General features: G+C 38.2%; 1 protein-coding gene across 3 annotated transcripts in view; it reads left to right on the forward strand.

The window, feature by feature from the left end:
• The window catches only part of diaph2 (diaphanous-related formin 2), a 388,403-nt gene extending 361,696 nt beyond the window's left edge, over positions 1-26,707 (forward strand). For all 3 annotated transcript variants that reach the window (XM_053682091.1, XM_053682090.1, XM_053682092.1), the window contains one exon: positions 24,677-26,707. In XM_053682091.1, the coding sequence (XP_053538066.1) occupies positions 24,677-24,741 (65 nt within the window). In that variant the 3' untranslated portion in view covers positions 24,742-26,707. The remainder of the gene's footprint in view (positions 1-24,676) is intronic.
• The last annotated feature ends 1,150 nt before the right edge of the window (positions 26,708-27,857 follow it).

Genomic DNA, 27,857 nt, shown 5'->3' on the forward strand with positions numbered 1-27,857 from the left:
TTGTCAGGTCCTCTGGCCTTGTTAATCTAGGTCTTAGTGAGCTGTCATCTCCCCTGGCTAGTCGTGATCATTATGCCCGGGGTGGTTGTTGATATGGTGGGGGTGGAGATATGGAGAGGGGGTTGGTGGTGGTGGTGATGCTGTCTTTCTGGGTGTGGGAGCTGTATGATGTCATTCTCTGTTTTTGCATTGTCCACTGGTGAGAAGAGGTGGGCTGTGGCTGTCATGCCCCAATCTTGTGGTGCCACAGGGAGGCCTGTATAGAAGGAGGCAGCCGAAGTGTGAAAGGGGACAACCATCTTGGAGGTGTGAATGCATACATTTGAGGCGGTGGATTTTGGTGAGTCAAACCTGTTCAAAAACTGGTTTGACTCATTGGCATGACCCTTTGTCCCCTCAACTGTTCCTTCTGACCATTTCATGCCAGTAATGCTCCTCACTCCCACCCCACACCTCTCTTGAATTGTTCTGTTGCTGCTTCCCTTCAATCATGTTCTTATAGCAGTCTTTAGCCCCCCTCAGGGCCCTCCTCAGCTACTTCTGAATTCCCTTCTTGGCACCGTCAGTGTGTCCCCGCCACAAAGGCTCTCTTCTTCCTGTTCAGCGGTGCTTTGATGTCCCTGTTGATCCAGGGCTTATTGCTGGGAAAGCAGTAGACCTTCTTGGTCAGGTCAACACTCTCCTCACAGAACCTGATGCAGTCAGTTACACACTGAGTGAGACCTTCTATGTCATCCCCATGATCTTCCTGAAACAACTCCCAGTCAGTTGTCCTGTAGCACTCCATCAGGGCCTACTCTGCCTCCACAAACCACAGCTGTGCAATCCTGGTGGTGATAAGCTGTCTCCTAACAGGAGGCTTGTATGTAGGAGTGAGCTGTATCAGACAGTGGTCTGATTTGCTGAAGGGGAGGGGGAAGGGAGGTGGTGCTATATTGCCTCCTTAACATTGGTATACAGCAAGTCCATGGTCTTATCCCCTCTAGTGTTGCAGCTTACATACTGTGTAAAGCTGGTTAAGGTCTTTCAGGTTTTAACTTGATTAAAATCTCCATTTATTAAGAAGAGTGAAATGTGATGGTAGAATGAATGATGTCACAAGCACATGCCATGTGTCTTTTGTCTTGCACAAAAAAGAGTTGCTAAAAGAGAGCTGCTATGCCATGCTGCCATTCGCCGCAGTGCTGGAAAGAAAGACCCTGCACCTTTAGATTGAAGTAGGCATGTTGGATCAAAATAGATCCGAATTTCACTCAGGTGCTGTGGCGCGAGCCCATTCCGTGCTTTATAGGTCAATAGTAGTATTTTACATCTACACTTACATTCATTGGATTTGGCAGATGGCCAAATAGAGAGAGACTTACACTTATCTCATTTATACAACTGTGCAGTTGAGGGTTAAGGGTCTTGCTCAAGGGCCCAGGAGTGGCAGTTTGGCAGTGCTGGGATTTGAACTAATAACATTTTTATTGTTTGATTTTACAATCCACCAATACATGTTTTCTTTGTTAGTTAAGCCTGAGGTCTTAAATATTTGACTGCAGCATTATCTGACTGATACCTTTTCTTGCATGCCTCAAATATGACAGGTACATAGAACTATTGTTACACATGACAGTGACAAACAAAATACCGCATCTTCTGAACTGCATATTCTGCATGACAGCATGTCTACCTACAAACAACAGTATTCATGGGCATCACATGTAGAAATCAATACAGATCTAAAAGTCAGTACACAACAAGGACACTTTGCATTTGTGCAGGATGATTTGTCTATTTCTGAGAATGAGGCCAGAGAATAAATTTTTCATGTGTGAAATCTTTTTACTGTCCACTTTATCTTGACATTATTTTTTTGATTTGGCTGTAATTTAGTCAACTTACTGTTTTATTGACTGAGATATTTCAGACAGTGCTGCTTAAAATTGCATCAACCATACACTCACTGCTAAATAAAGATTTTTTTTGTTGTTGTTTCTGCATGTCTATCTTGCTAGTTAAGGCCTGTATTGAGAGTCACTGAAATTCTTAAATTTAAAACTCACATCAATTCTTACACAAGGAACGTTCCTCATATTCAGAGTTGATTTACATTCACATACTTACTTCAAATCACCCTGTTAATCACACTCATGATCCAGCAGCTTATAAAATGTGGAAAAAATGTGGGGGAAAAAATGTGTGTGTGTGTGTGTAGCTTAGGCAGGGACGAAAAACACACAGTTAAGAAATAGCAACTGCCTGGACAGGCCATGAAAAATATTTATTTAATTTATTATATTGTGCAACAACAGTGTAATAGTGCCACGAGATACTAAATCAAGGTCAAGAAGATATGAACGATGCATGGAACTGCTCTTTGCTCAAGCTGATATCATGCAAGAAAATCTATTTTATATTAATGGTCAGTCAGGCATAACTGAGACATGCTTCTATTTTTGGCAAACTCTATCCCATGCAAACTGTCATGCAACTGTCTGAGTAGTGCTTAACTTCATCGTTATTTGTGAGGCCTGAATACCAATTTGTGCAACTTTAGTCATCACTAGGTATGCATAACTCAACTCGACATCATAACATTTTATTTAGTTTAAATGATCATTTTTCAACCATAACTGAGATGAAAATAATTAGATGTATGTGTACTGAGAACCGTAAAAGTCAGCATGTGTAGTTTCTGCAGTATTTTGTGTTGCTAGAACTATATTTCTTTGTGACTTTGTTTATATAGCATTGTGGATAGGAAAACTGCCACAAAGCAGTTTTCCTATCAACCCTTTCTTTTTACCATCATATGACTTGATACAGTTTCCTCACTGGTATTTGCAAAACATTGTGCTCATAATGGAGGACACCAGCTCTTTTCTGGGTCAAGCTGTTCGCATAGGTGCCGTATAGGGCAGGTTATGAAGTATTCTTGATTCAGATGCAAATTCAGTGGTTATCAGTTGCAGAAGCTGAAGAATAATGGCATGTACAAAACAGACAGCCCACAAGAGGAAATGAAAGAGTGCTTCTTTTTTCTGCTCTGCCGATTTCATATTAGATGCTATTATTTGCTTAGAATGGCAGCATATTTTCTCAGTAGCCTGACATATGATCATTTTATTGGACAGGAATAGACCTTTTTTAATGCAAAACCCCTTCAAAAAAAACACCACTGGCCCAGATAACAGGCTCTGCCACAATGCCTGTTCTCTCTCTTTTGTTCCAAACAGACAGCTTGACTCTGTAGGGTTTCTCCTTCCTGTCATGTTATTTGTCCTTACATATCACTTCCTCTAACCTTAACCCAGAGCTACACAATAATGATGAGTCTCAGAAGTAAACAGAAAGTGATCTTTCAGTGGGGGAGATCTTTTGACTACCCATGATCTTACCGAAATGCTGTCACATTAAATACTGAATGATCAGCCTGAAGTGAGAAAACTTTTAAGGTCTTAAACTATTTATTTTTAATGTACTAGGGCCATGCAATACCAGTGATTGGCTTCAGTTGTGAGTCTGAACTATATTTCAGGAAACATCAAAGATGACTGCATCAATCTGAGCTTGATAAACACCACTTTCCATCATATAAAACAAGATTTTATATGATTCGGAAGCATCTATAAAAACAAATTTTGATTAGAATTAGATGCCTATTAGTTAATGCATATGGGTTTACAGGAATCTTCTTCACTCTCCTTACCGCATCAATGGACCACTTTTTGGTTTTTTTGGTCTTTTCACTTTTTGGTGCTTTTATATGTGGATATGTTTTATATGTGGTTATATATGTGGAGGAAGGTGGATGGTGAGGGTGTGAGGAATCTTGGAGCTGGATGTGAGTGGCGCAGTATTTGCATTGTGGGGAGCAGTGAGCCGGCTGGAGCAGATTCAAAAAGGACCTAGAGAGCATGGCGCTGGCAGCAGGTACCAGCTGAGGGGACAGTGTATCTTTGTCAGCACTGTCGTCATCTACATCGCCTTCTACAAAGCACAAAGAGATGAGCGTCAGTATTACTAATACCGGAGACCTTTCTCACCTCTCTGTGCTGATGCAGCCCTTTTATATGCTCCCATCATTTGCAGGAGGGTGTGAAGCCGCCGCTCCACTCATTGGCTGCCAGCCGTGTGTTCTTCGGCCACCCCACTTTGCAGCCATGTACTTCCAAGCTGTCCACAACACGTGGAGTGCTGAAGTGGATCTGACCATTCAGCACTCAGGCAGCAGTCGTGCGAGGAGCATGTCGGTTTATGTGCGTGTGGGCTGCATTCTCGCCATCACAGATGCAGTACAGTAAAGTGCAGCTAAGAACAGTAGCTGTATGTTTTACAATTTTTTTTCTTTGTTCAAATTGAAATAGAATATGATAATTTAATCAGGAGAGATAAATAACTTTATAATATGAGCTCCTGAGCTGCTGTGACAGGGGTAATGGGTTGATACACAAGTACCATATGCCTGCTTAGGTCATGCACCATACTGGGAGAGTGTAGTCTGGTCAGACGAGAGCAAAATGTAATTTTTTGGCCATCATACTACACAAGTTTGGAGAAGAAATGGCACTGCACATCACCCTGAAAACACTATACCAACAGTGAAGTTTGGAGGTGTAAGCATCATGGTGTGGGGCTGTTTTTCATCACATGGTACTGGCAGACTTCATATAATTGAAGGAACGATGAATGGATCCCTTTACTGGGAGATTCTTGAGAAGAATCTGCTGCCATCCACCAGGATGATGATGATGAGATATGGGTGGACCTTCCAGGTGGACAATGGTCCAAAATATACAGCAAAGGAAATGCTCAATTGGTTTCAGAGAAAAAAAAAGATGTGAATTTGGTCCGCGATCACTGATGAATCCTCAGGGATTCCAAAGTATCTGAACACGTTCTGGAACAGCAATTTGGCCACTATAAAGGCAGATGGGATGGTTGGTAGTGGAATTAGTCACAGCGACTTGGAAAACTGATCCACGGCCACTAAGATGGCCTTGGGAGTCTGGTAGGTCAGTGATGAAATCAATGGAAAGGTGTGACCATGGGTGTTCAGGTATGGGTAGAGGATTGAGCTTGCCAGCTGGCAGTGTTTGTGGAACCTTTGACTGGGCACATGATGAGCAAAAAGACACTATGTGATGCACATCCTTAGCATGTTGGGCCACCAGTACTTCTCCCGCAACAGATGGTAGGTGCGTTGTGTAACTGGGTGACCTGTGGCGACTGCCGTGCTGGCCCAGGAAATGAGCTCCAGCCGGGGCTGCTTGGGAACAATTCCCATTCTATGGAGCTGACTACACAGGAAGGCAGGAGATTGAATTTGTTGGGGTTTTCTTGAACTTCTGTGCTGTGTAGATGGGAGAGGGCATCACTTTTGGTGTTCTTGGAAGTGTAGGACAGTGTGAACTGGAAGAATGAGAAGAATAATGACCAGCGGGCTTGACGAGGTGTCAAATGCTTGGCTGTATGTAGGTACTCAAGGTTCTTGTGATCTGTGAAAATGATGAAGGGGTGTGTTGCTCCCTCCAGCCAATGTCGCCATTCCTCCAGTGCTAGTTATCTGCCAAGAGTTCTGTTTCCCACATCATAGTTTTGTTCTGCTGGAGACAAAAAAAAGGCTGCGGGGTGAATCTTGGGCTTATCTCTGAACCTCTGTGAGAGGATAGTTCCCACTCCTGTCTCCGATGAATCAACCTCCATGACAAAGGGCTTGGAAAGGTCAGGGTGCTTTAGAATGGGAGCTGTAGAGAAATCTTTCTTGACTTGATTTAATGCTATATGGGTGGTTGGATTCCAGGGTAATCCTTTTGGTTTGCCTCTCAGCAGGGACATTAACGGGTGTGATATGTAGCTGAAACCTCTTACAAAACATCAGTAGAAGTTTGCGAAGCCCAGAAATCATTGTAAGTCCCAGACCATTCATGGAGTGGGTCAATCCACTACCGCCTGTACCTTGCTTTGGTCCATGGTGACTCCCTCAGGGCTGATGATGTAGCCCAAGAACAATATGGTGTGCTGATGGAATTCACATTTCTCAGCTTTTACATAGAGCTGGTGCTGAAGGAGTCTTTGTAATACTTGACGTACATGGCGGACAGTTTTTTTTAGGGGAACCTGAATGTCATCGATGTATGTGATTACATTTCGCCCCAACAGGTCCCTTAGGTCCCAAGGTCCAGTTTTGTGAAGATGGTTGCTGATCTGAGTTATTCTAGGGCTGCAGGAACCAGAGGCAGAGGATAGCGATACTTGACAGAACATTGGTTGAGGCCCAATTTTTGACTGATGTAGCCACCAGCAGAACTACTGATGTTTGAAGACAGTGTGCATGGCACTAAGGAGACCAGCGTGTGAGTTGTTTGTCAGTCCATGAGATACATGGGTTATGTTGCTTCAACCAGCAGAGAACTAGGATGACGGGATGTCTGGCAGAGACTGTGACGTATGGTCTCCTTGTGGAGAGCGCTGACTTGGAGGTAGAGAGGCTCAGTGCAGTGCGAGATGATCCCTCCCCCGATTGGATCTCAATCAAAGGCTTAGATCTTACGTGGCTATAGTAATGGATGAACGGGGATGTTGAACTGGTTCACCGTGTCTTGAACAATAAAATTCCCCGCTGCTCTGGAGTCAATCAGCACTGCTAGAACAGAAGAAACCCCTGATTATTTAATCATAACTGGTAGAACGAATGCTTGCTGAGAGAATAACTGGAATGGACTCACCATTTGAGAGTGGGGTCTGGAGCCCCCTTTCTCCCCGGTGTCCCGATGAGACTTGAGAGGGCACTGCTGGATGATATGCTTGTCTTGTCCAGAATTCCAGAGCATATTCTGCTACACATCGTGAACAGATAGGTGAGCTGTTAGTGATGCTCTCCCATGAGCCGTCCATGGGCCTCGAAGGCTTGTCGCCACTCCAGCATATCTGCTGCTTCCTTGTTACGGCAAAGTATTCTGTCATGAAATGGAGGCATAGATGGAAGCAAGTGCAGGTTTGGTAGTTTAATCAAACAACAACAAGTCCAAACAATAAGGCAAAAATTAAAAAAAGCATGGATAGACAGAGGTCAGGCAATTAGGCAAACTGTCCAAACAAGGTTAGGCATGAGAGATGAGATCAGTAATGAGAACAAAGTCAAAATCAGGTAAACAAAAATGATATCAAGGCTTGGTATAGACAGAGACACTAGGCAACTGAGTGTATACTTCGCAAAGACATTGTGTGTGAACAGTCTCTATAAAGGAGTGGTGTGGGTGCAATTGGCAGCAGGTGTCTATAATTAGAATTTGGAAGATGGTTTCTGTGTGTGTTTGGGAGTTGTAGTTGTCTTCGGCCATGCTTGTAGTTTGTGGTGCATTCTGCGAAATAGAGTCGCTGGTTCACAGTGATATGACACACAGGCTGATTGCCTCCATGCCACGCAAAAGGGGCCCCGACCAAGTATTGAGTGCATAAATTAACATAATTTTCAGAAGGTCGACATTTCTGTAGTATAAGTTCTTTATTCTAATATTTTGAGATATTAGATTTTTGATTTCCATGAGCTGTAAACTGTAATCATCAAGATTAAAAAAAAAAAAACGCTTGAAATATTTAACTTTACGTGTAATGAATCTAGAATATCTGAAATTTCAACTTTTTTAATTAAATTATGTAAAAATTAACTTTTCCATGATATTAAATTTTTTTTAGATGTATCTGTAGTGCTTATGACAGCAAGGGGAGGAGGTGTATGGCACACTTCTCAGACCATCTCTATGCAGCTGCCACATGCTTGAAGAGCTCCACGATTGATCTATCTATCTATCTATCTATCTATCTATCTATCTATCTATCTGCCTATCTATCTGCAGTTGTTAACTTTCAGTTGTATTTTTTTTAAGTTTATGAGGTGAACTTATGTTCTGCATACATCTATAAAATTTCACAGTACATTGTGAAATTGTGACCTGAAAACCTTGTCAGAAAATAATTCAAGCTACACTTTGCATATAAGACACCTTTACTATTGATGTGAACCTATTTTATTTTATTTCCAAGTAAAGCTAATAAAAAAGAAAAAGCATATAGCTTAATACTATGGAGCATAATGCTGAGGGAGAGTAATGCTGAATTTGAATAAGAATTTTATTTGAAAATACAGCCTTATCAGTTAAATGCTAATGGAAAACTCTAGGGAGATGGTATTTTCTTTCAGGTAATGTCTAGCTTGTTTTAGAGTACCTTGTGGTTTTTCAGTCATTTTCATCAAGAATATATTATTCCATTTAGGCTGTGTGATTGTTGTTTCAGGCCCCAAATTTAGCTCAACATTTACTCCTACAAATATAGAAGAGCTAAACATGGCTTAACCTGAGGAATATTTTATGATGCTATTTTTCAGGTTTTATAATATTTTTGTCTATTTCTTTGTGTTGAATGAAGTAATGCTTGCATACATAAACCTCACTCTGCCTCCTTTCCCTGCTTAAAAACTCTTAAATAGTTACAAGAACAAATATATCCTCACAATCTGCTAATTAAATCTGGTATTTCTCAGGTTCCTCCATCATGGCTTGTCATCATCTTTAAACTAAACAAGAACATTATCTCCTACATACATGCAAACACATGTATCTATGATTAGAATAAAGCTGTCGGTGGCCTGTTGTATAGCATGACAGCTGTATGTCATTTGAAAAAGAACATATAGTGTATCTAAAATATGTCTTTAAAAAAATATAAGTAATCCTAATATTCAGATATACCTAGTGGTTATTGGAATATATGGGAGGCAAAAATCAAATATCCTAGCAAATAAAAAAGAAGAATAAATACATTAAGAAAGAGCTATTGGCTGTAAATAAATTTTGTCATGACTTCTTCAGTGTTGGATGCTAAAATTAAGCTAATTGGTTCTGCCTTCAATCAAATGAATCAAGCTCATAAAGAGTTTATAGTGCTTCATGGCAAGTTGACTCATTCTTTTATCCTGGAAAATATGGCTTTGGTGAGATTATGTCTATTTCCATGCAGTGCTCTTTTTGCATTGATGCAATTTGCCAGGCCCTTCACTTCAGTAGCTTAGCCTTAATCTGCAAGCTCAGAAAAGCTAGGCTGAAAAATCAGCAGTTTTAGACACTTTATTTATTTAATACCCTTTGTTTAATAATTTGGTTTAATGTGTGTTTTATATGATGTTTCAAGGGGGGTGGGGGGGACATAAGGCCATATGTAAGCCTGTGATTGGATGAGTAATCTGAAAGTTCTATATGACCTCATGTCCTACTGTATTGGATCATGGCAGAGAAGAAGGGGCACCAGACATGAAGAGTAGAAGCCTTTATTTGTCACATATACATTACAGCACAGTGAAATAATTTTTTGCATATCCAGACTGCAGGGTCTGCACACTGGAACACAGAGGGTTAAGGGCCTTGCTCAAGGCAGTTTGGCAGTGCTGGGGCTTGAACCCAGAACCTTCTGAACCGTAACTCAGAGCTGTAATTGCTGCGCCACCACTGCCCTTAACATCACATTTGTTTCTGCTTCTCTTCTTGTGTGCTTGCACCAAACTTCAGTTATACTTTAGCACTCACTAAGGTGTGGTTAGTGTGATGTCACACCATTACTTTGTTACCTGGATATTTCTTACTTTCAGCGACATAATGGTAGGCTTATACCCCCCAAATTAAGCGCACTTCACTCAGCAGGTAGATCGTACTGTCTGTACAGAATTAACTGTAAAGCCACAGCGTAGTAATACTATAAAGCATACACATGCACTAAACACTATATTAGGAATGCCTGTACACCTACTTATTCATGCAATTTTCTAAACAGCCAATCATGTGGCAGTAGTGCAATGCATAAAATCATGCAGATTACAAGCCAGCAGCTTTGGGTAATGTTCTCATAAACCATCAGCATGGGGGGAAAATGTGATCCCAGTGATTCTGACTGTGGCATGATTGTTGGTGCCAGACAGGCTGGTTTGAATATTTCTATAACTGCTGATCTTGAAATTTCACACATTCTCTATAATTTACATTTATCAAGATTTCTGCTGAGGCACACAGTAGGTTCAGAATTTGGTGCAAACAGCATGGCTCGATTGACCCAACCTGCCTTGTACCTTCATGGCCACAATTTACTCATCTTCAAATAGTTACATCTAGCATAATAATGTACCATGTCAAAGCAAAAGTCCTCTCAAAATGGTTTCATGAACATGACAGTGAGTTCAATGCTGTGTACTGGCCTTCCCAATCACTGGATGTGAATCCAGTAGAACAAATTAGGGATGTGGTAGAACAGGAGATTCGCAGCATGAAAGTGCACCTGAAACATCTGCAGGAACTGTGTGATGCAATCATGTCAACATGGACCAGAATTTCAAAGGAATCTACCACGTGCTGTCTGGCCATCCAAAACTTTGGTGGCGCTGAAGTGGCGCTGTCTCTTCAGCGCCACCGTGACAGTCGTAGGAGGAGCGATCTAAGTTCCCTGTGCGCTGGCCACCGGCCTGTCGCCACAGCTGAAACACCTTGTTGATGCGAGAGATAAGAAGAAACCACACTGAGCAGAAAAGCACAACCAAAGTGAGCAGAAAAACATCTCAGAATGCACAACACAGCAAACCTTGAGGTGGATGGGCTACAACAGCAGAAGTCCACATCATGTTCCACTCCTGTCAGCCAAGAACAAGAATCTGAGGCTATCATGGGCACATATTTATTGAAACTAGACATTTGATGACTAGAAAAAGACCAAGTGATTTCTTTTTCTAATCTTCAAATGTCCAGTTTAGGTGAGCCTGTGTCAGATTCCTGTTCATGGCTGACAGGAGTAGAACCCTATGTGGTTTTCTGCTGTTAGAGCCCATCCACCTCAAGGTTCAATGAAAATCCCAGATGATCAACAGTTTCTGAAATACTCAAATGCCATGGTTAAATTCACAAAGATCACACTTTTTCCCCATTCTGGTAAAATAAAAATAAATAAATAAATAAAAACATTTAAATGGACAGCAGGGGGAGCACGGTGGCTTAGTGGTTAGCACGTTTGCCTCACACCTCCAGGGTTGAGGATTTGATTCCTGCCTCAGCCTTGTGTGTGAGGAGTTTGCTCTGGGTACTCCTGTTTCTTCCCCCAGTCCAAAGACATTGGCAGCTGATTGACATGTTCAAAGTGTCAGTAGTGTATGAATGAGTGTGTGTTTGTGCCCTGCGATGGATTGGCACCCTGTCCAGGGTGTCCCCTGCCTTGTGCCCCATGCCCCCTCGGATAGGCTCCATGTTCCCCATGACCCAGTAAGGATAAGCAGTACAGAAAATGAATGGATGGGTGGAAAATAGTCAACGGGTCTATGAATGCAGCATACTACCAAGAGCAAGAAAACTTTCTGCTTATGAAAAATATGACTGCTAATAACAGCTGCTAACAAGATTTTACTTAGTTTTAAAGATCTTTTAAGGGTAGTCTGTTTTGCCATTGTTTGTTCAACCGGTCTTGGTAGCCTTGAGTTCCACAAGAAAGCAGAAATTTTAACTTTGGAATTGAGTAAATTATCCTGCAGTAGATTTGACTGACTGTGTGACTGCCTAATGGAGAGACAGACTGAGTGACAGACTGACTTCTTTATTTCAATACGATGAAAGCACCTTCAGTCGTGTGAAAAAATAAGTACACCCCATGGAAATTGTTCACTTTTTTGACAAATATGGACAAGCAAACATTTGATCCTCTTTTAAATCGTGCCTATTAATAAATGTGATACACATAAAATTGGCATTTTGTAGTCATTTTCACGTTTTAATGAATAAAAAAACTGATCAGTCACATGGAAAAAGTAAGTACACCCCCACATTTATTACAACTCCATAATTTATTACAACAAATAATTTATTGCAACTCCAAAATTTATTACAAGTCCATAAAATTATTCGTTAAAGTTATTAGAACCTACTTAGAGAGTGCATTTGTTATTTAAACCTCTCACATCTAGTGTCTGGTGTTCCCTTTGCTATTGAGGTGTGTGGTGTCATCATGCCAAGAGTTCTGTAAAGCCTAAAGGTTGTGGATGTCTATGAGTCTCCAAATTATTTGAAATACATCATTCCACTGTAAGGAAAAAAAAAGTATCTACAAATGGCGCAGATGTCAAAAAACTGCCAATTTGTCCAGGACTGGCCTTCCCAGCAAATTCAACCCAAGAGCAGACTGTCTGATGCAAAGAGAAGTCTCCAAGAATCCCAAAATTTAATCACAGGATTTGCAAGTAATTCTTGCAACCTTTGGTGTCAAAGTGCATGTGTCTACAATCAGAAAGAGATTGCACAAATTTGACCTGCATGTGAGACATGCCAGGAAAAAACCTTTGCAAGACTACATATAGCCAAAGACCAGGCCTTTTATAATAATGAGGCCAAGGGTGTGCTTACTTTTTCCACAGAAGAATATCACATCTATTGATATTTCTGTTGAATTAATGATTGAAAAAGCTAATTGTCCTTGTGGTTTTATTCAGGTATATCACCTTTATTAATAGGCACTTTTTCAAAGATGCTCAGGTGTTTGTTAAAAAAAAGCCAACAATTTCCATGGTCTATACTCATTTTTTCACATGATTGTACATGTTAGCTGTTCTAACACTGCTAGTAAAATGCTGCATTATAGCATTTTTGCTTTCACCAAACTCTCAGATAACTACATTTTCATTATAATATTGTAGAGTGACTTGTTATTCTTCTACATCCCTTTTTACTGGGTTGCAAATATTATTACACTTAGATAAGTGTATTTCATTTATCTCATTTAAACAAACATGCTTAAAGACTGATGTTATTTTATGGTCAGAAATCTGACAACACAAAAAAATAAACAAAACTTTGTAATCATAAAATCACTTGAGCATGGAGAACACATAGCCACACTCGGTATATTACTAGAAAATTGTATTAATGACTAGTTTAAAACATTTTATGTATCCCATCCACCGATTATTTTCTCTTTTTGTTCATTGGTCCAAATCTCCTCAGCACTTCAGTTATCCATCCTTTTGCTCATTTTGCACCTCAAGACTAAAATATCATGTTAGTATTGAACATGTTGAGGATAAATTTGGTATTGGTAACAGTCAAAATCTTGGTATCATGACAAGTTGAAACACACATATTTGGAAATGCATATTTGGTATCTTACAGCTATCCATATAAAACTAGTCTCGTTCGAATAGCCTTATTGTCACAATAGTGATATGAACAACTTTTCCAATGTCACATTTGAAATAGACTGTGATCAAGGTTTGAATATTTTTTTCAGAGGGATGCACTGGATTTATTTTTTGGATCTGGATGTATCTTTGCAATCATGGCATGTCTGTACACAAAATGGCACTGAGCTCCATTAGGGAAAGGCTGTTTTCTCCCATCATTGGCTCTTCATTGAAAGTTGCCTCTTGGACAGCCGTGGGTTTTATTCATTTATTTGTTTCAGTTATATATTATGACTCAACATTTTATTTTTATTCATGCCACAGCCTTGCTCAAGTCATCTGTATTTTACTTTGTCTTCCCATATTTCTCTCTCTTTGTATCTTTCTCTTTCTATACTGTCAATATTAATATTATAAGTGTGTCTGCAGTACACATGATATTCAGTGTTCTGTTGTGTTGTTTTAACTTTTCTCTAGCACTGCTTTTTGTTTCTTTAAAAAAGTAACAGGTGTTCCTTTCTATATTTTCCTACTTATCTACTTGTAATTCTCCTGTTGTTATTTGGGTTTCCTTCCCTATACTTCTTCTAAATAGGGATCGATCACTATTTTATTACTTTTGTTGTTTGTGTTTTCCCTAAATTACTTCTAGACAGCAAAAGTGGTGGGTGGAGTGAAGGACACTCAGGCAACAGTGACGTATGCAGCTCATTTTGTGCATGCCATCTCCCATTAATACAGAGCAGTGCTGGCAGCAGCAGGGCACTCATTAGCTCTTTCATAACAAAAAATATGGGATGGAACCATGATGATACCAATATTGCAAGGGTCATATTGGTTTGACAGCAAAGAGAGCCTCCTTCTGATATCTCAGGGAAGGTTTGTGTGTTTGTTGTGTCTGTGTGTATGAGTACATAATTATTCAGGGCAGATTAGTTCCAAAGGACAGTGACCTTGCTACTCATAACCTTACACACATTTTCTTCCTCTTTCCCTCACCTCTCTTACTTGTGTGCATTTAATGAACCTTTCAGTGCTCAGACGAGAATCCAGCCATGCCTCTGCATGCCTGTGTGTGTGTGTGTGTGTGTGATTTCAAAACATTTGGGTAGCATGTTATCCAGAGGAGCAGCTGGTCTGCCAGATGTTCCTTCCCAAGTGGGGTTGTCACAGGAGGACCTTTAATCTCATTCCTACTCTCCTCCCCAGACTAGCAGTGTCACCCTTAAAGCCCTTATATCCCTACAGTTCTTCCACCTTTCAGTCCATAATTTTTCCCTGTTCTTTGTGATAATTGTGTACCTTATATGATCTTTGATTTTCTCTTTTTTTCTTACCCCCTTTGTTTATTTAGCTGTCTGCCAATGGCTCTGCTGGAATCCCTACTGATAGCTGTCAGGTAGTGTTGCTGGGCAGCAGGCAAAGTGTAAGGGAAGGGGAGGAGTCTGTTACACATCTGTCAAATCTCATAGCTACAGCCACACTGTGATGTAAAGGGTGCTGTCAGTAGATGGAGAACACTTGAACTAGTGTTTCCAACTGGGATCCCTGGCAAGATCCCTATGGAAAGAAAGGGGAAGTGGGTAGTGAATGAAAGTCTCACATGGTGTTAGTTAAGTTGTTGAGACTGAAACGTTTGTCCCACAATGGTACTGTGCAAAAGTTTTAGGCAACATATTTTTTTTAGTACAAACTGTGGTATAGATTTTAGATTTCCAAACATTAGTTTTCTAGCACAAAATTATCTGGCACAATTTATCTTTGTTTAATTTTTTACATCACAAAAACCTGCAATTTAACAGCAGTGTGTAGTCTTTTTATATCCATTGTATTTACAGTACTGTGAAAAAGTTTTAGGCACATGCAAAGAAATGCTGTAGAGAAAAGATGCCGTCAAAATAATTTAATTAAATGTTTCTACAATAAAAAAACAAAAAACGTAAAAAGCAGTAAACAGTGGTAAATGAAAGTCAAAATATTTGGAGTGACAAAAAAAAAAAAATTAAATAGTAGTCTCTAGTACAATTTGTGCAGTTTTATAAGGAAATTAGCTGTGAGTGTTATTGAGCATCTTGCAGAACCAGACACAATTCTTCTGGAGACTTTGACTGTCACACTTGCTTCTTATTTTTGCAGTAAAACCCAGAAAGAATTCCTACAGAAAAAGTTTCTTTATTTAGAGATAATCAGAATCACTTCATTGATGACAGATGTATGATGATTTGTTTTTTAACCTGAGTGTGAATGTGATTGGTTAATTCTGAGCACAGTCATGTGCCCCACACCTGCATACTTATTCAACTTACTAGTGTTTACTTAGTGTAAGTTTTTTTCTTCCCTAAAACGTTTCTATTTTTTTTCACGCAAATTTTATTGCTTGCTATATCACATTAAATCAGAAAGGTTAAATGTAAAAAGATCTGGCATTATTTATCTTGGTTTCATTTTTGTAAATCAGAAAAACCTTCTATTTTAACAGATGGTGGCAGCAGGGTCATATTTCTGTTTCATGACACTAGATTGGAAGTGTATTTTTGGTTTCATTGTCACTTTAATACGCTGTGTACCGAGTTTAAGGGGAAGGAATAGAAAGCATGAAATGTTTAAACCACCAGCTGGATGAAAAGGGGTTGTGCGTCCTGAAACCTGACAGAGCAGAAGAGACAGAACAGGTGGAAGTGATACTGAGCAGTAGGAATAAGTGATGCAGAGAGAGATGGATAGAGAGAGACTTAGACTGTGGGGTCTGGAAAGGTAGAGGTTGATGCAGGTGAGCAGAGTGGTAGAGTGAGAAAAAGAATTATATAGAGAGTAAGGAACAGATGTAAGTAACTTTGGCTGTTGAAGGATATGATTTTGAGATGGGTTTGATAGTGTTGAGAGGCGATGGAAGGAAAGCTTTGAATTATATGGCCCATCAGTGGATGCTGTGCATCAAGGGTTTCTTTGACATGAATGATTCAGTAACAGAAGTTGCTCAGTAAAACCCTATCTCTAAATTCAGCAAATGGCTTTGGGTTTTTGGGATAGCAACTGCTCTAGTTAACAGTTCACTTTAAAAAAAGAAAACATCAAAAGACAGATAAATAAATAAAAACCTATTACATTATTTATTTAGTTGTATATCCATAAAGCATCAGAGTGAGAGGGAGGTCATAGATGCATTTTTTTTTTCTGTTTTGTTCCTGAAGAACAGTCTTGTCTCAAAGAGAAACCTGCATATCTTCAGACTTTTCATTATAGGGACTGGGAACTTTTGCAATTTGGAGTTTCAAGCAGTTTTAACAAATGTAAAGTGCTTTTAGATTCCTCCTCAATACTGCTGGCTCAGAGCAGTATAGAGTAAGGCTAGTAAATGGACAACAATCTGACTACGCCAAGATATTAATGAAGAGTTTCCATTCTCTCATTTTTATTTTTGTTACTGCTACACCAGTAGTAGTAGGTGGGTAATTCTGTAATTGTGTATTAATTTGCCATTTATCAAAAAGAACATGTTTGCAGTTGATGTTTACAATGTTTACAGATTTGACCAAGTTGGTAAAGGTGTTGGAGTTCCGATATATGTAAATCCAAATTTTCCATTTACCATTTCAGCAAAATGCCTCCAACAGTGTAAAAGAGCCACCATTTTTCCTTTACTTTGCTACTCATCTGTATATACAGTAGGGTCCAAAGGTCCGAGGCCATGAGTGAAAATGCTTCTGTTTGGCATTATTTTTCTATTTAGCACAAAAACACAACAGGTTTTCATTTCAAATGATATTATCAGCAATAAGTGAAACGTAATTTCATGTAAATATCTACATGGATTTCAACATTTTATAGTATTTGGTATGTTCTCCTTTTGCTTTTATGATAGTGTGCACTTGAGCTGACACAAACTCTACCAGTTTGTGTAAAACCTGATGATCCATGTTAAATCAAATCCATCGGTGTGTCATCTGAACACATGCTTCAATGGAAGGGATACGACTTATGGAAAATCTGACCTTTTGTACAAAGCAGTTAACATTGTCAATATCACAAATTAGCTTAAATTTAAATAGTGATCGAGAAATTGTGCAACGGTTTGAATTTTGAATAGTCAACAGCACAGTTCTTTTTTTTTTGTTGTAGAATTTTTAAAATTTTATCCTGTTATAAAACAAATTTGGGGAGGTGAGAGGTGGGAGCAGAGCAGTAGTAGTGAACCTGACAGACCTTATAATTTTCCTTTAATGTTAATTTCAACATTAATTGTTTCATGTTAATTACTCTATGAGTTATGCACTCAAGTTAAAACTATATATAAAAAATGTTTTGTAATAACTCTGATGTTCATTCATAAATTGCACTTTTTTATTTTTATTGATTTAACCATTGTTTAACCAAGAAGTTCCTTGAGATTAAATATTTTTTTGCAAATTGACCTGGTCAAGAAGGCACACCATTACAGAGTAACAAACTTAAAACTCAAACACACAAAAACAGACATAAAAATACAGACAAAAAAAAAAAAAAAAAAACCTATCCAGCTTATTAATATCAATTACACTCTTCAGTTACACAATTTTCTATCAGTTCTTTAGATCCCATTGTAGCAAATTGATTCAAGTGTAATGTTTTCTGAATGACCAGGGAGCAAAATAAGCAAAAGCCTTTCTTCAAATTTCTCACAAATCCTGGGTACCCTATAGAGCAACCGTCTAGAAGAGCGAGAATCATAACTGCTGCTCATAGGTAATTGAAGATTACATAAATAAGAACAGAGATTTCCCTGTGTAGCCATATAATATACCAATGTTGCTGTTTCCTTAAATTTAATGAAGGACAAGAGACCAAATCTTCAAGAACACAATGATGTGTACTAGACAACAAATTGGTTATAAAACATAAAGAGCTATGATGCACAGAGTCTATACAGAGCAGTTTAGAGGAAGCAGATGCATATAAATAATATCTCCGTAATCAAGAACACTTAAAATGTAGCCTGAACAAGCATTTTCCTAACTGCTAAATTAAAACATGCCCTATTACAGTAGTAAAATCCCAACCTAACCTTCAGCTTCTTCATTAAATGTGCAATATGCACTTTCAAAGAAAGCCTATCATCCAACCAAATACCCAAATACTTATAAAATGATATTTTTTCAATTGATTCCACTCCTACATTATGAACACCTAAAATATCTGTGATCTCGGAGTCAGCTCTAGAAAAGATCTGGCAACTTTTGAAAAGCAATCTGAAGCTCATCAACAGCCTGACTCAGAGAAAAGGCTACCGTGTAAATCATAGTATCATCGTAAAGATGTACTTTAGCTGTAAGCATATTCTTCCCAATGTTATTCATGAAATAGAAATAAAACAGGGCTAGAAGTGAACTTTGGGGGTCTCCCATTTTAGAGATTTCCAAAAAGAAATTGACTTGTATCCATCTATTTGTACACACTGCGTTCTATCTTTAAAGTATTTTTAAACCAACCTACAACCTTGACACCCATCCCAATATCACAAAGTTTGCCCAACAGCATCTCATGGTCCAATGACTTGGACAAATCAATTAACAGGGCCATGCAGTGCTGATTTGTATCATTGATGCATTGATTATTATTGCATTATTGCATTGATGATATCATTTGTTACCAACAAAGCTGCAGATATAGTACTATGACCTACTATAAAACCAGACTGTATTTCACTGTATTTCACAAGATGGTATTATTAGCCAAAAATGTTTCAATTGAAAATTTACTTGCCCAGATTCGAAAATCTGGGCAAGAGTAGATAGTTTGGATATGGGGCAATAATCAATTAAATCCAAAGGGTCCCAACCCTTCAATAAAGGGAAAAGATAGGCTGCTTTCCAAATTTGAGGAATCATATTTGTCTGAAGACAAAATCAAAAATTCGCACAATAGGCTCAGCTATAAAATCAGCTGCAAGCTTCAGATGATAAGGATCCAAATTGTCACATCCAGTTGACTGTTTTGCATCAACAGTCTTTAAAGCTTTACTGATCTCCACACTAGAGCTAGGTCTAAATACAAAGGGGTCCATAAATAAATGATGACCTGATGACATAGATATGAAGTTAAAATTAGAGCTCCCTTTACCCTGAAATATAAGTATTGGAAGAGACCCCACAGATATAAAATTATCATTATAATGCCTAACTATATCATCTTTATTCTTAATTTCAGTGAATTTACCAAAATGTGCTCTGGGAGGCCTAAAGTAGAGGTTCAGAGGTTTATGTGGGAGTTTTTCACTTTGACATTTGACATATACATGTGCTTAATGTTGGCCTTCAGGAGGCCCCCTCCAAACTCATAACCCCAAGCAATTGCCTCCCTTCCCTGTCCTGTAACTACAACTCACTTTACAACACTGACACAATAAAAAATGCAAATCTAGTTAATTGTGCAAAAAATAGGATTAAATGCTATTTTATAAGCTGGAAGCCATTGAATGTGGATTTTAATACATTGAGAAATTTGCAGTGATTGAGTGTGATTAAAATGATCATAACTAGGATCCTTCTCGCATCTAAATTATCCTTAATGTACAGTATGTGCAATATATTAGACCACTACTATTAGAGGAAATGTTTATTTTATCTTTGCCTAATTCTTATTTGTATATTATCTTATTAGTCTCAAGTGTATTTTCTATGTCTCTTACTTTTATGTTACATTTTTTACACATGCTTTATAGAAATTAGTTTTGTGCTGTCTTGCCTCACCACCTTTACCTTCACAAAATCTCTCTTTATTGAGTTATAGTAGAGAAAGCACTGAAGAGCTCATGTCTTACCCTTAAAACACACAATGAGAAAGTAGACAACTAGAAGGCTTCTATTGTACTCTGCTCATGAGCAAATGGACATAGTCTAGTTTTCTAGTCAGTGTTTGGAGTCTTGTGAGATTTGAAGCTCATGCTGGTTGACTTTTCATGCTGGTTGATGTTTCAGTAGCAAAAGGTAGCAGCACTGAGACAGAAAACACACACACACACACACACACACACACACACACACACACACACACACACACACACACACACACACACACACACACACACACACACACACACTCTAATTCTCATCCTTGTAGAATGAAAGTGCATTTGTCTTTATCTAGTGACAGCCCTGTAGGCTTGTGTGGCTTTGTCTGTTTCTCACTGTCCATTTACTGTATATTAGCATAGTCATTATCTGCTCATGTGTTATTTTTAATTCATCCCCCTTGTGATGATAACCACTTAAAAAGCAATCACATCTGTCTGATGCACATTTTGTAGCTGTATACTTTATTGTTGAACTTTTTGAAGTTTTGTTCAAACAATTCACAAAAATACTCTGCTCTCATGGATATCAAACAATTGCAAACAAAACACAGGTTTATAAAAAAATATCTTTGTTAAATATAGGTTTGCAACAGTTATTGGCACTCTTTTAGTCAATACTTTGTGCCACATCCCTTTGTCAAAATAACAGTTCTGAGTCTTCTCCTATAATGCCTGATTAAATTGGAGAATACATGGTAAGGGATCTGAGACATTCCTTCATACAGAATCTCTCCAGATCCTTCAAATGCTGGTGGACTCTCCTCTTCTGTTCACTCCACAGGTTTTCTATGGGTTTCAAGTCAGTTGACTGGGATAGCCATGGCAGGACCTTGACATTTTTGTGTTTATTTTGATGTATGTTTTGGACCGTTGTCCGGCTGGAAGATCCAACCATGGCACATTTAAGCTTTCTGGCAGTCAGGTTATCATTTAATATCTGTTGATATTTGATAGAGTCCATGATGCCATGTTTCCTAAGAAAATGTCCAGATCCTCTGGCAGAAAACCAGCCCCAAAATATTAAAGAGCCACCACCATATTTAACCATGGACATGACATTCTTTTCCATATGGCTACCTCTTTGTGTGTGCCAAAACCACCTCTGGTGTTTATTTCCAAAAAGCTCTATTTTCGTTTAATCTGACCATAGAACCCGATCCCATTTGAAGTTCCAGTAGTGTCTGGCAAACTGAAGATGCTTGAGTTTCTTTTTGGATGAGAGTAGAGACTTCTTTCTTGAAACCCCATCAAACAACTTGTGGTGATGTAGGTGACTTCGGATTGTAGCTTTGGAGACTTTCTGACCCCAAGACACAACCAACTTCTGCAATTCTCCAGCTGTGATCCTGGGAGATTTTTTGGCCACATGAACTATCCTCTTCACAGTGCATTGAGACAATATAGACACATGTCAAATTACAGGTTAAATCATAACATTTGCAGTTGACTGGAACGTCCTAATTATTGCCCTGATGGTGGAATTGGGCATTTTCAATGCTTCTGCTATTTTCTTATATCCACTTCCCATTTTGTGAACCTCAACAACCTTTTGCTGCACATCACAGCTATATTCATTGGTCTTACCCATTGTTACGAATGACTAAGAGAATTTGGACTATGTTTTACCTCATATTTACACATTTGTGAAAAAGGAAGTCATGGTTGAACAATTTCCTGTATTTAAAATATTTTTCTCATATGAATTCATAGGGGTGCCATTAATTGTGTACACCTATATTTAACAAAGATATTTTTTTTTCATAAACCTTTGTTGTGTTTGCAATTGCTTGATATCCATGTGAGCCGAGTATTTTTGGGATTTCTTTTTAACAAAAGATCAAAAGATTAAACAATAAAAGCAAATTTTCACAGCCTTCATCAGATCAGGCCACTTTCTTCCATTGCTCCACGGTCCAGTTCTGATGCTTATGTGCCCATTGGAGGTGCTTTCACTGGTGGACAGGTGACAGGTCTATGCCTATGCAGTGCCATATGCAGCAAGCTGCAATGCACTATATGATCTGACACCTTTCTATTATAGCCAGCATAAAATTTTTCAGCAATTTGTGCTATAGAATATCTTTTGTAGTGTAGTGAAATGAGCTATTTGAGTAAGATGCCTGCATTCTCCACCAAAATATGTAACGATATTATCAGATCAGCTCATAAAATGACATATTAATATTTTAATATGTGATCAACTATTCATCCAGCAAGAAATTGAAATGAGTGTATTTATTAATTCTGCATAAGATATTACCTCTGTGGCCACCGGCAATAATATCGTAAATATAGTGAAAACACTATATTAAGAGCATAGTAACAAGATTGGCAGTTTAAGACAGAAACTTGTAAACACAGAGGCAGAAACACTTGCCTTTAAAATCAGAGGAAATTTCATTAGATTATTCTAAAATACAGAAATGAATCTAACATACAAACACACAAGCATACACAAATGTCAACAAAGAAGGCTTTGTATCAAGTGCAATGCATCAAGAAAATCCGACCCTACATCACCAAACAGGCTACACAGATTCTAGTCCAGGCTCTTGTTATCTCTAAACTGGACTACTGCAACTCACTGCTTTCAGGCCTCCCAGCCAGCTCCATCAAACCCCTTGAGATGATTCAGAATGCTGCAGCATGCCTCGTCTTCAACCAGTCCAAGAGAACCCATGTCACACCCCTGTTCATCTCCCTCCACTGGCTTCCTGTAGCTGCCCGCATCAAGTTCAAGGCCTTGATGCTCACCTACAAGACCTTGTCAGGAACAGCACCCTCCTACCGACTTGATTAGCGACCGAATTTTAGCAGTTCCAACTCAGCATGGCGCAAGGTCCCTTTCCAAACCCTTCACACTAACTGTTCCTCAGTGGTGGAATGAACTTCCAATCTCAATCCGGACCGCAGAATCTCTCACCATTTTCAAAAAACAACTAAAGACCCACCTCTTCTATGAACACCTAACAAACTCATAATAATAATAATTTAAAAAATGCACTTACACCTCTACTCTGCACTTTACTTCTTCTGGAATTCAATTAATAGATCTCGTATGGTAGCACTTCTTGTATTGTTCTCTGCTTGATATCGCTTTGCTTGTATCTTTCTCATTTGTAAGTCGCTTTGGTTAAAAGCGTCTGCTAAGTGAATAAATGTAAATGTAAATGTAAGAATCTGGAGCTACTCTACTTGCAATTGCATTGTCTCTTTGGACAGGGATTCCCTTGTTGCATCGTTGTTCCTTCACAGGTGCCATTGTAACAAGATAATCAGTGCTATTCGCTTCAGCTCTCAGTGGTTTTAAAGTTATGGCTTGGCAGTGTATATACAGGTGCATCTTAAAAAATTTTAATAACATGGAAAAGTAAATTTTTTCCCATAATTTAATTCAAAAAGTGCAACTTTAATATATCCTAGAACCATTACACATCAGGTGAAATATTTCAGGCCTTTTTTGTTTTAATCTTGATGATTACGGCTTACAGATCATGTAAATCCAAAATCCAGTATCTCAAAATATTAGAATAAAGAATTTTGAATTCAGAAATGTTGACCTTCTGAAAAGTATGTTTATTTATGCACTCAATATTTGGTCGGGGCTTTAATCCTTTTGCATGAATTACAGCATCAATGCGGCGTGGCATGGAAACAATCAGCCTTGGTACTGCTGAGGTGTTTGTTATGGAAGCCCAGGTTGCTTTGATAGCGGCCTTTAGCTCGTCTGTATTGTTGGGCCTGGTGTCTCTCATAGATTCTCTATGGAGTTCAGGCGAGTTGGCTGGCCAATCAAGCACAGTAATACCATGGTTAGCAAACCAGTTACTAGTAGTTTTGGCACTGTGGGCAAGTGCTGGAAAAGGAAATCAGCATCTCCATAAAACTTGTCAGCAGATGGAAACATGAAGTTCTATAAAATCTCCTGGTAGACGCTGCACTGACTCTTGACTTGAGAAAACACAGTGGACCAACACCAGCAGATGACATGGCACCCCAAATCATCACTGACTGTGGAAACTTCACAGTGGACTTCAAGCAACTTGGATTCTGTGCCTCTCCACTCTTCCTCCAGACTCTGGGATGTTGATTTCCAAATGAAATGCAACATTAACTTTCATCTTCCCATGATTGTGGTTGTGTGTACTGCACCAGACTGAGAGATTAAAGGCTCAGGAAACCTTTGCAGGTGTTTTGAGTTAATTAACTGATTAGAGCTCTTCTCAGGTCAGCATTTCTGTATTATAAATTCTTTATTCCAATATTTTGAGATACTGGATTCTTGATTTCCATGAGCTGTAAGCAATTATAATCTCGATTTAAACAAAAAAGGCTTGAAATATTTCACTTCATGAGTAATCAATCTAGAATATTTGAAATTTCCAATTTTTTAATTAAATTACAGAAAAAAATTTACGATACTTTTCCATGCTGTTCTAATTTTTTTTAAATGCACCTGTATGTGTGTGTGTCTGTGTATCTATCTATCTATCTATCTATATATATATATATATATATATATATATATATATATATATATATATATATATATAAAATATATGTTATTTTCCCATTCTTGCTTCTCCTTATTTCTTCATGCATTGCATTTGTGTTGCAGTGTAAATAGATCTAAGTGTCCCTTTTCCTCTGTTCCTCTGCAGACAACCGTCGCACTGGTTTGGAAAGATCACGCTCCCGGCATAACACAAACACTATGGGCCGATGATCGCAGTCCGTCTGTGCACATTAGCCAAGTGCCAAAGACCTAGGAGTGGGTGCACACTGGAGGTAAAATATGGATAGCTCACATTTGTATGTGCCTTCCAGCGTGGCAGGATCCTCACAACACATACACACACATACAAAAAAACAAAACAAAACAACAAAAAAATGATCTTCATAAGTGAAGACTACAAACTTCACAGAATTGCTACTGTTACACTGCCTTACATGTGCAATCTGTGTATTCCTTTTGTGTTAAAAATTTCCTTAACATATTATTTTAAATTTCCTTCACATCTATTATTGTCATTTTCCTGATTGTGATGGGTTTGCATTCATCTTTATGCTTCCCATAATGCTAATACAGGGTGTCCCAAAAGTCTCAATACATAGGGGACTATGTATGCCAGCACCATATCAGTTGTGCCTTCGTCAGTGGATGTTCATGGAGGTCCACTTCACGGTTGGTCTGCAACACTTCCAGTCTTTATTAATTTGTTAATAAGTTTAGCAACACTAGTTGTGTGTGATGTGCTTGCCATGTTTCCTGTTAAAGTTCATCACATCCTTGCGACAGCTTCCCAATCCAGCCATGAGAATGTTTGCAATTCATATATATATATATATGTGCGTGCGTGCGTGCGCGCGCAAAACTTTTGGAAGACCTTTGTATGGAGACTTTTGGGACACCCTGTAGTTTCCTGTTGTACATGAATGTTTGAGTGGATAATGTTTTTTATTATTTGACAAGTACATATAAAATTGTAGTTGATTAAATGATCTACAATTGTGTATGGCAGGACAGAACTATATGTATACAAAGGACTCATTTGCTGCCATTAATTGAACAAAACCTTGGCCTGATTTGTACTCTGCTTTTCATTCCCTTACCTGTTCACCCATCTTTCAGTTTCAACTTATACTGATCATTATATTCTCTCTATATAAAATGGAATTTAATTTTAGCCTCATTAATATATGGTATATGACATTTGTCAGAGGTTTACACATGACTGTTTTTTATAAATTCCACTTGTGCCAGCTCAACCAGTTATTTTAATTTTTTTTTTTTTGGTAACTGCCTGTGATATTTTCTAATGAACTAACTTGGTTCTGTATCATCAAAACATGAAGAAACTTCAACCACAGCGTCTTTGAAGATAAAGCATTTATTGTCTATGAATGAATGAAGTAAACCGTACGAGCACCCTGCCACATCCATGCACCCATGTTAATCAGTTTATAACATGAGTTGTTAGCCATATCTGACCACCCACTCTCCTACACGTATGAAACTAAGCTCTTTCATGAGCTTATTATTGGTTCCCACAGGATCCCCGTGCTGATGCACATTTTTTATTTGTCTGGCAAATAACACTTTTTTTCCCTTTGAATCTGGAGTAGCATAACAGATGAAAATGCTATATCTAAACACTTTAAGCATATCCTTTAGGCATGTCACATGTCAGTGGTTAGTGAGAAGATAGTGAGAACTGTTGTATTGGAGTAACTTGAGGTAAATAAGTATTGCAGTTTTTATATTTTATGATGCAGTGTAATTTCTGTCTTATTTGGTTCTCTGTTGTGAAACAGAGAAGTTTTTAATCAAAAAATATCAATAAGTGCCGACTTGTGTGATCCATTGGCTACATTTAAGTGCTTGTTGGTTGACCCAGCCTACCCAAGCACTTAGTCTCAAACTTTCCTGTCCTTCCCTGCTTTTTGAAAAGTGTTATATGTCCAGAATCAAGAAAAGTTCAAGTAGTTTAGTTCATTGCACATTTTTCATGTTTCATGTTTGAATTTCACCCTTCATAGAAGTATTTAGCCATAATTTAACTCATTGTTAAGATGTGCTGCTGTATCCTTGAGAGGGGTAATGACAGAAAAGATTCATGTATACATGTATACACATGACATTGTAGCTGCCTCTAAGTGGAATTCATTATTAAAATCACACTTTAGCCCCATCTGCCTTTTTCTCATTGTTTGAATAGCTGTTTGCTATCATATCTTTTTTTTGTTGTTATTATTATTATTATTATTATTATTATTATTATTTAAGTAAAACACACTGTGCAATCAAAACAAAGGTATTGGCTGTTACAAATCTTGTGTGGGCACTAATAACACAGCTTATTTCTGCCAATGTATTATGCATGGCTATGGAGACATAATCTTTGTTATAATAGAGTAGCAAAAATTCCACTCTTATGCTATGACTATCCTTAAGCTGCAGGATGCACTGCTTTTAGGACATTTTCATCCAGTTTTGATGTTATTCAATAATCAAGGAGCAGCAATCAGTTCAAGATGTAGAAAGGCTTTCTTGTATACACATGACTTAAAAATGTTATTAATCGTACTTATATAGCAAGTTTATTACTACGCGTTTACTGAAGGTATTAAAATAATAATTTGATCATCTTAAATAGACCTGTTAAAATTAACACTAATATAATATAAAATAAAGTGATTGTTGCTTATTGTAACTGAATACATTTTAAACAGGATGTCATTGAAGCATGTGTGTGTTTTGAAGCATTTGAAATGTGTACAGTTTACAACTAGAGATAGCCAGTATGATTCACTGTAGCTATAGAAAAGAAATCCAAGTAAATATATAGAAAAAATAAATTAAAAATAAAGTGTTTCAGTACACTGTTGGACATCTTTATAACATCTTGCATAAGTATTCACCCACACTGAATGTTTCCACATTTTGTAGTGTTTCAACATGGAATTTAAATATACTTAATTGGGATTTTTGCCATTTAATTTACAAAATATGTCTAACATTTGAATGTGTAAAATGTGGAAGAAAAAAAAACAGTTTAGGGAAAGGAAATAGAACTACTTGTAAGTCTTTTGGGATATGTCTCTGTCAGCTTTGCAGATCTGGATCCTGATATTTTTGCCTATTTTTGTAAAAGTCATATCAGTTTGGGTTAGATAGAGACCACTGCTGAGCAGATATTTTGAAGTATTGCAACAGATTTTCAATCAGATTGAGATCTGGGTTTTGACTGGGCCATTAACACATGCAGGCTCTTGGTTATGAACCATTCCAGACCATTTTTGGCAGTATGCTTAAGGCCATTGTCTTGTCAAAAGTTGAAC

This window comes from Ictalurus punctatus, chromosome 8, assembly GCF_001660625.3.
Source record: "Ictalurus punctatus breed USDA103 chromosome 8, Coco_2.0, whole genome shotgun sequence".
Taxonomy (NCBI): Eukaryota; Metazoa; Chordata; class Actinopteri; order Siluriformes; family Ictaluridae; genus Ictalurus; species Ictalurus punctatus.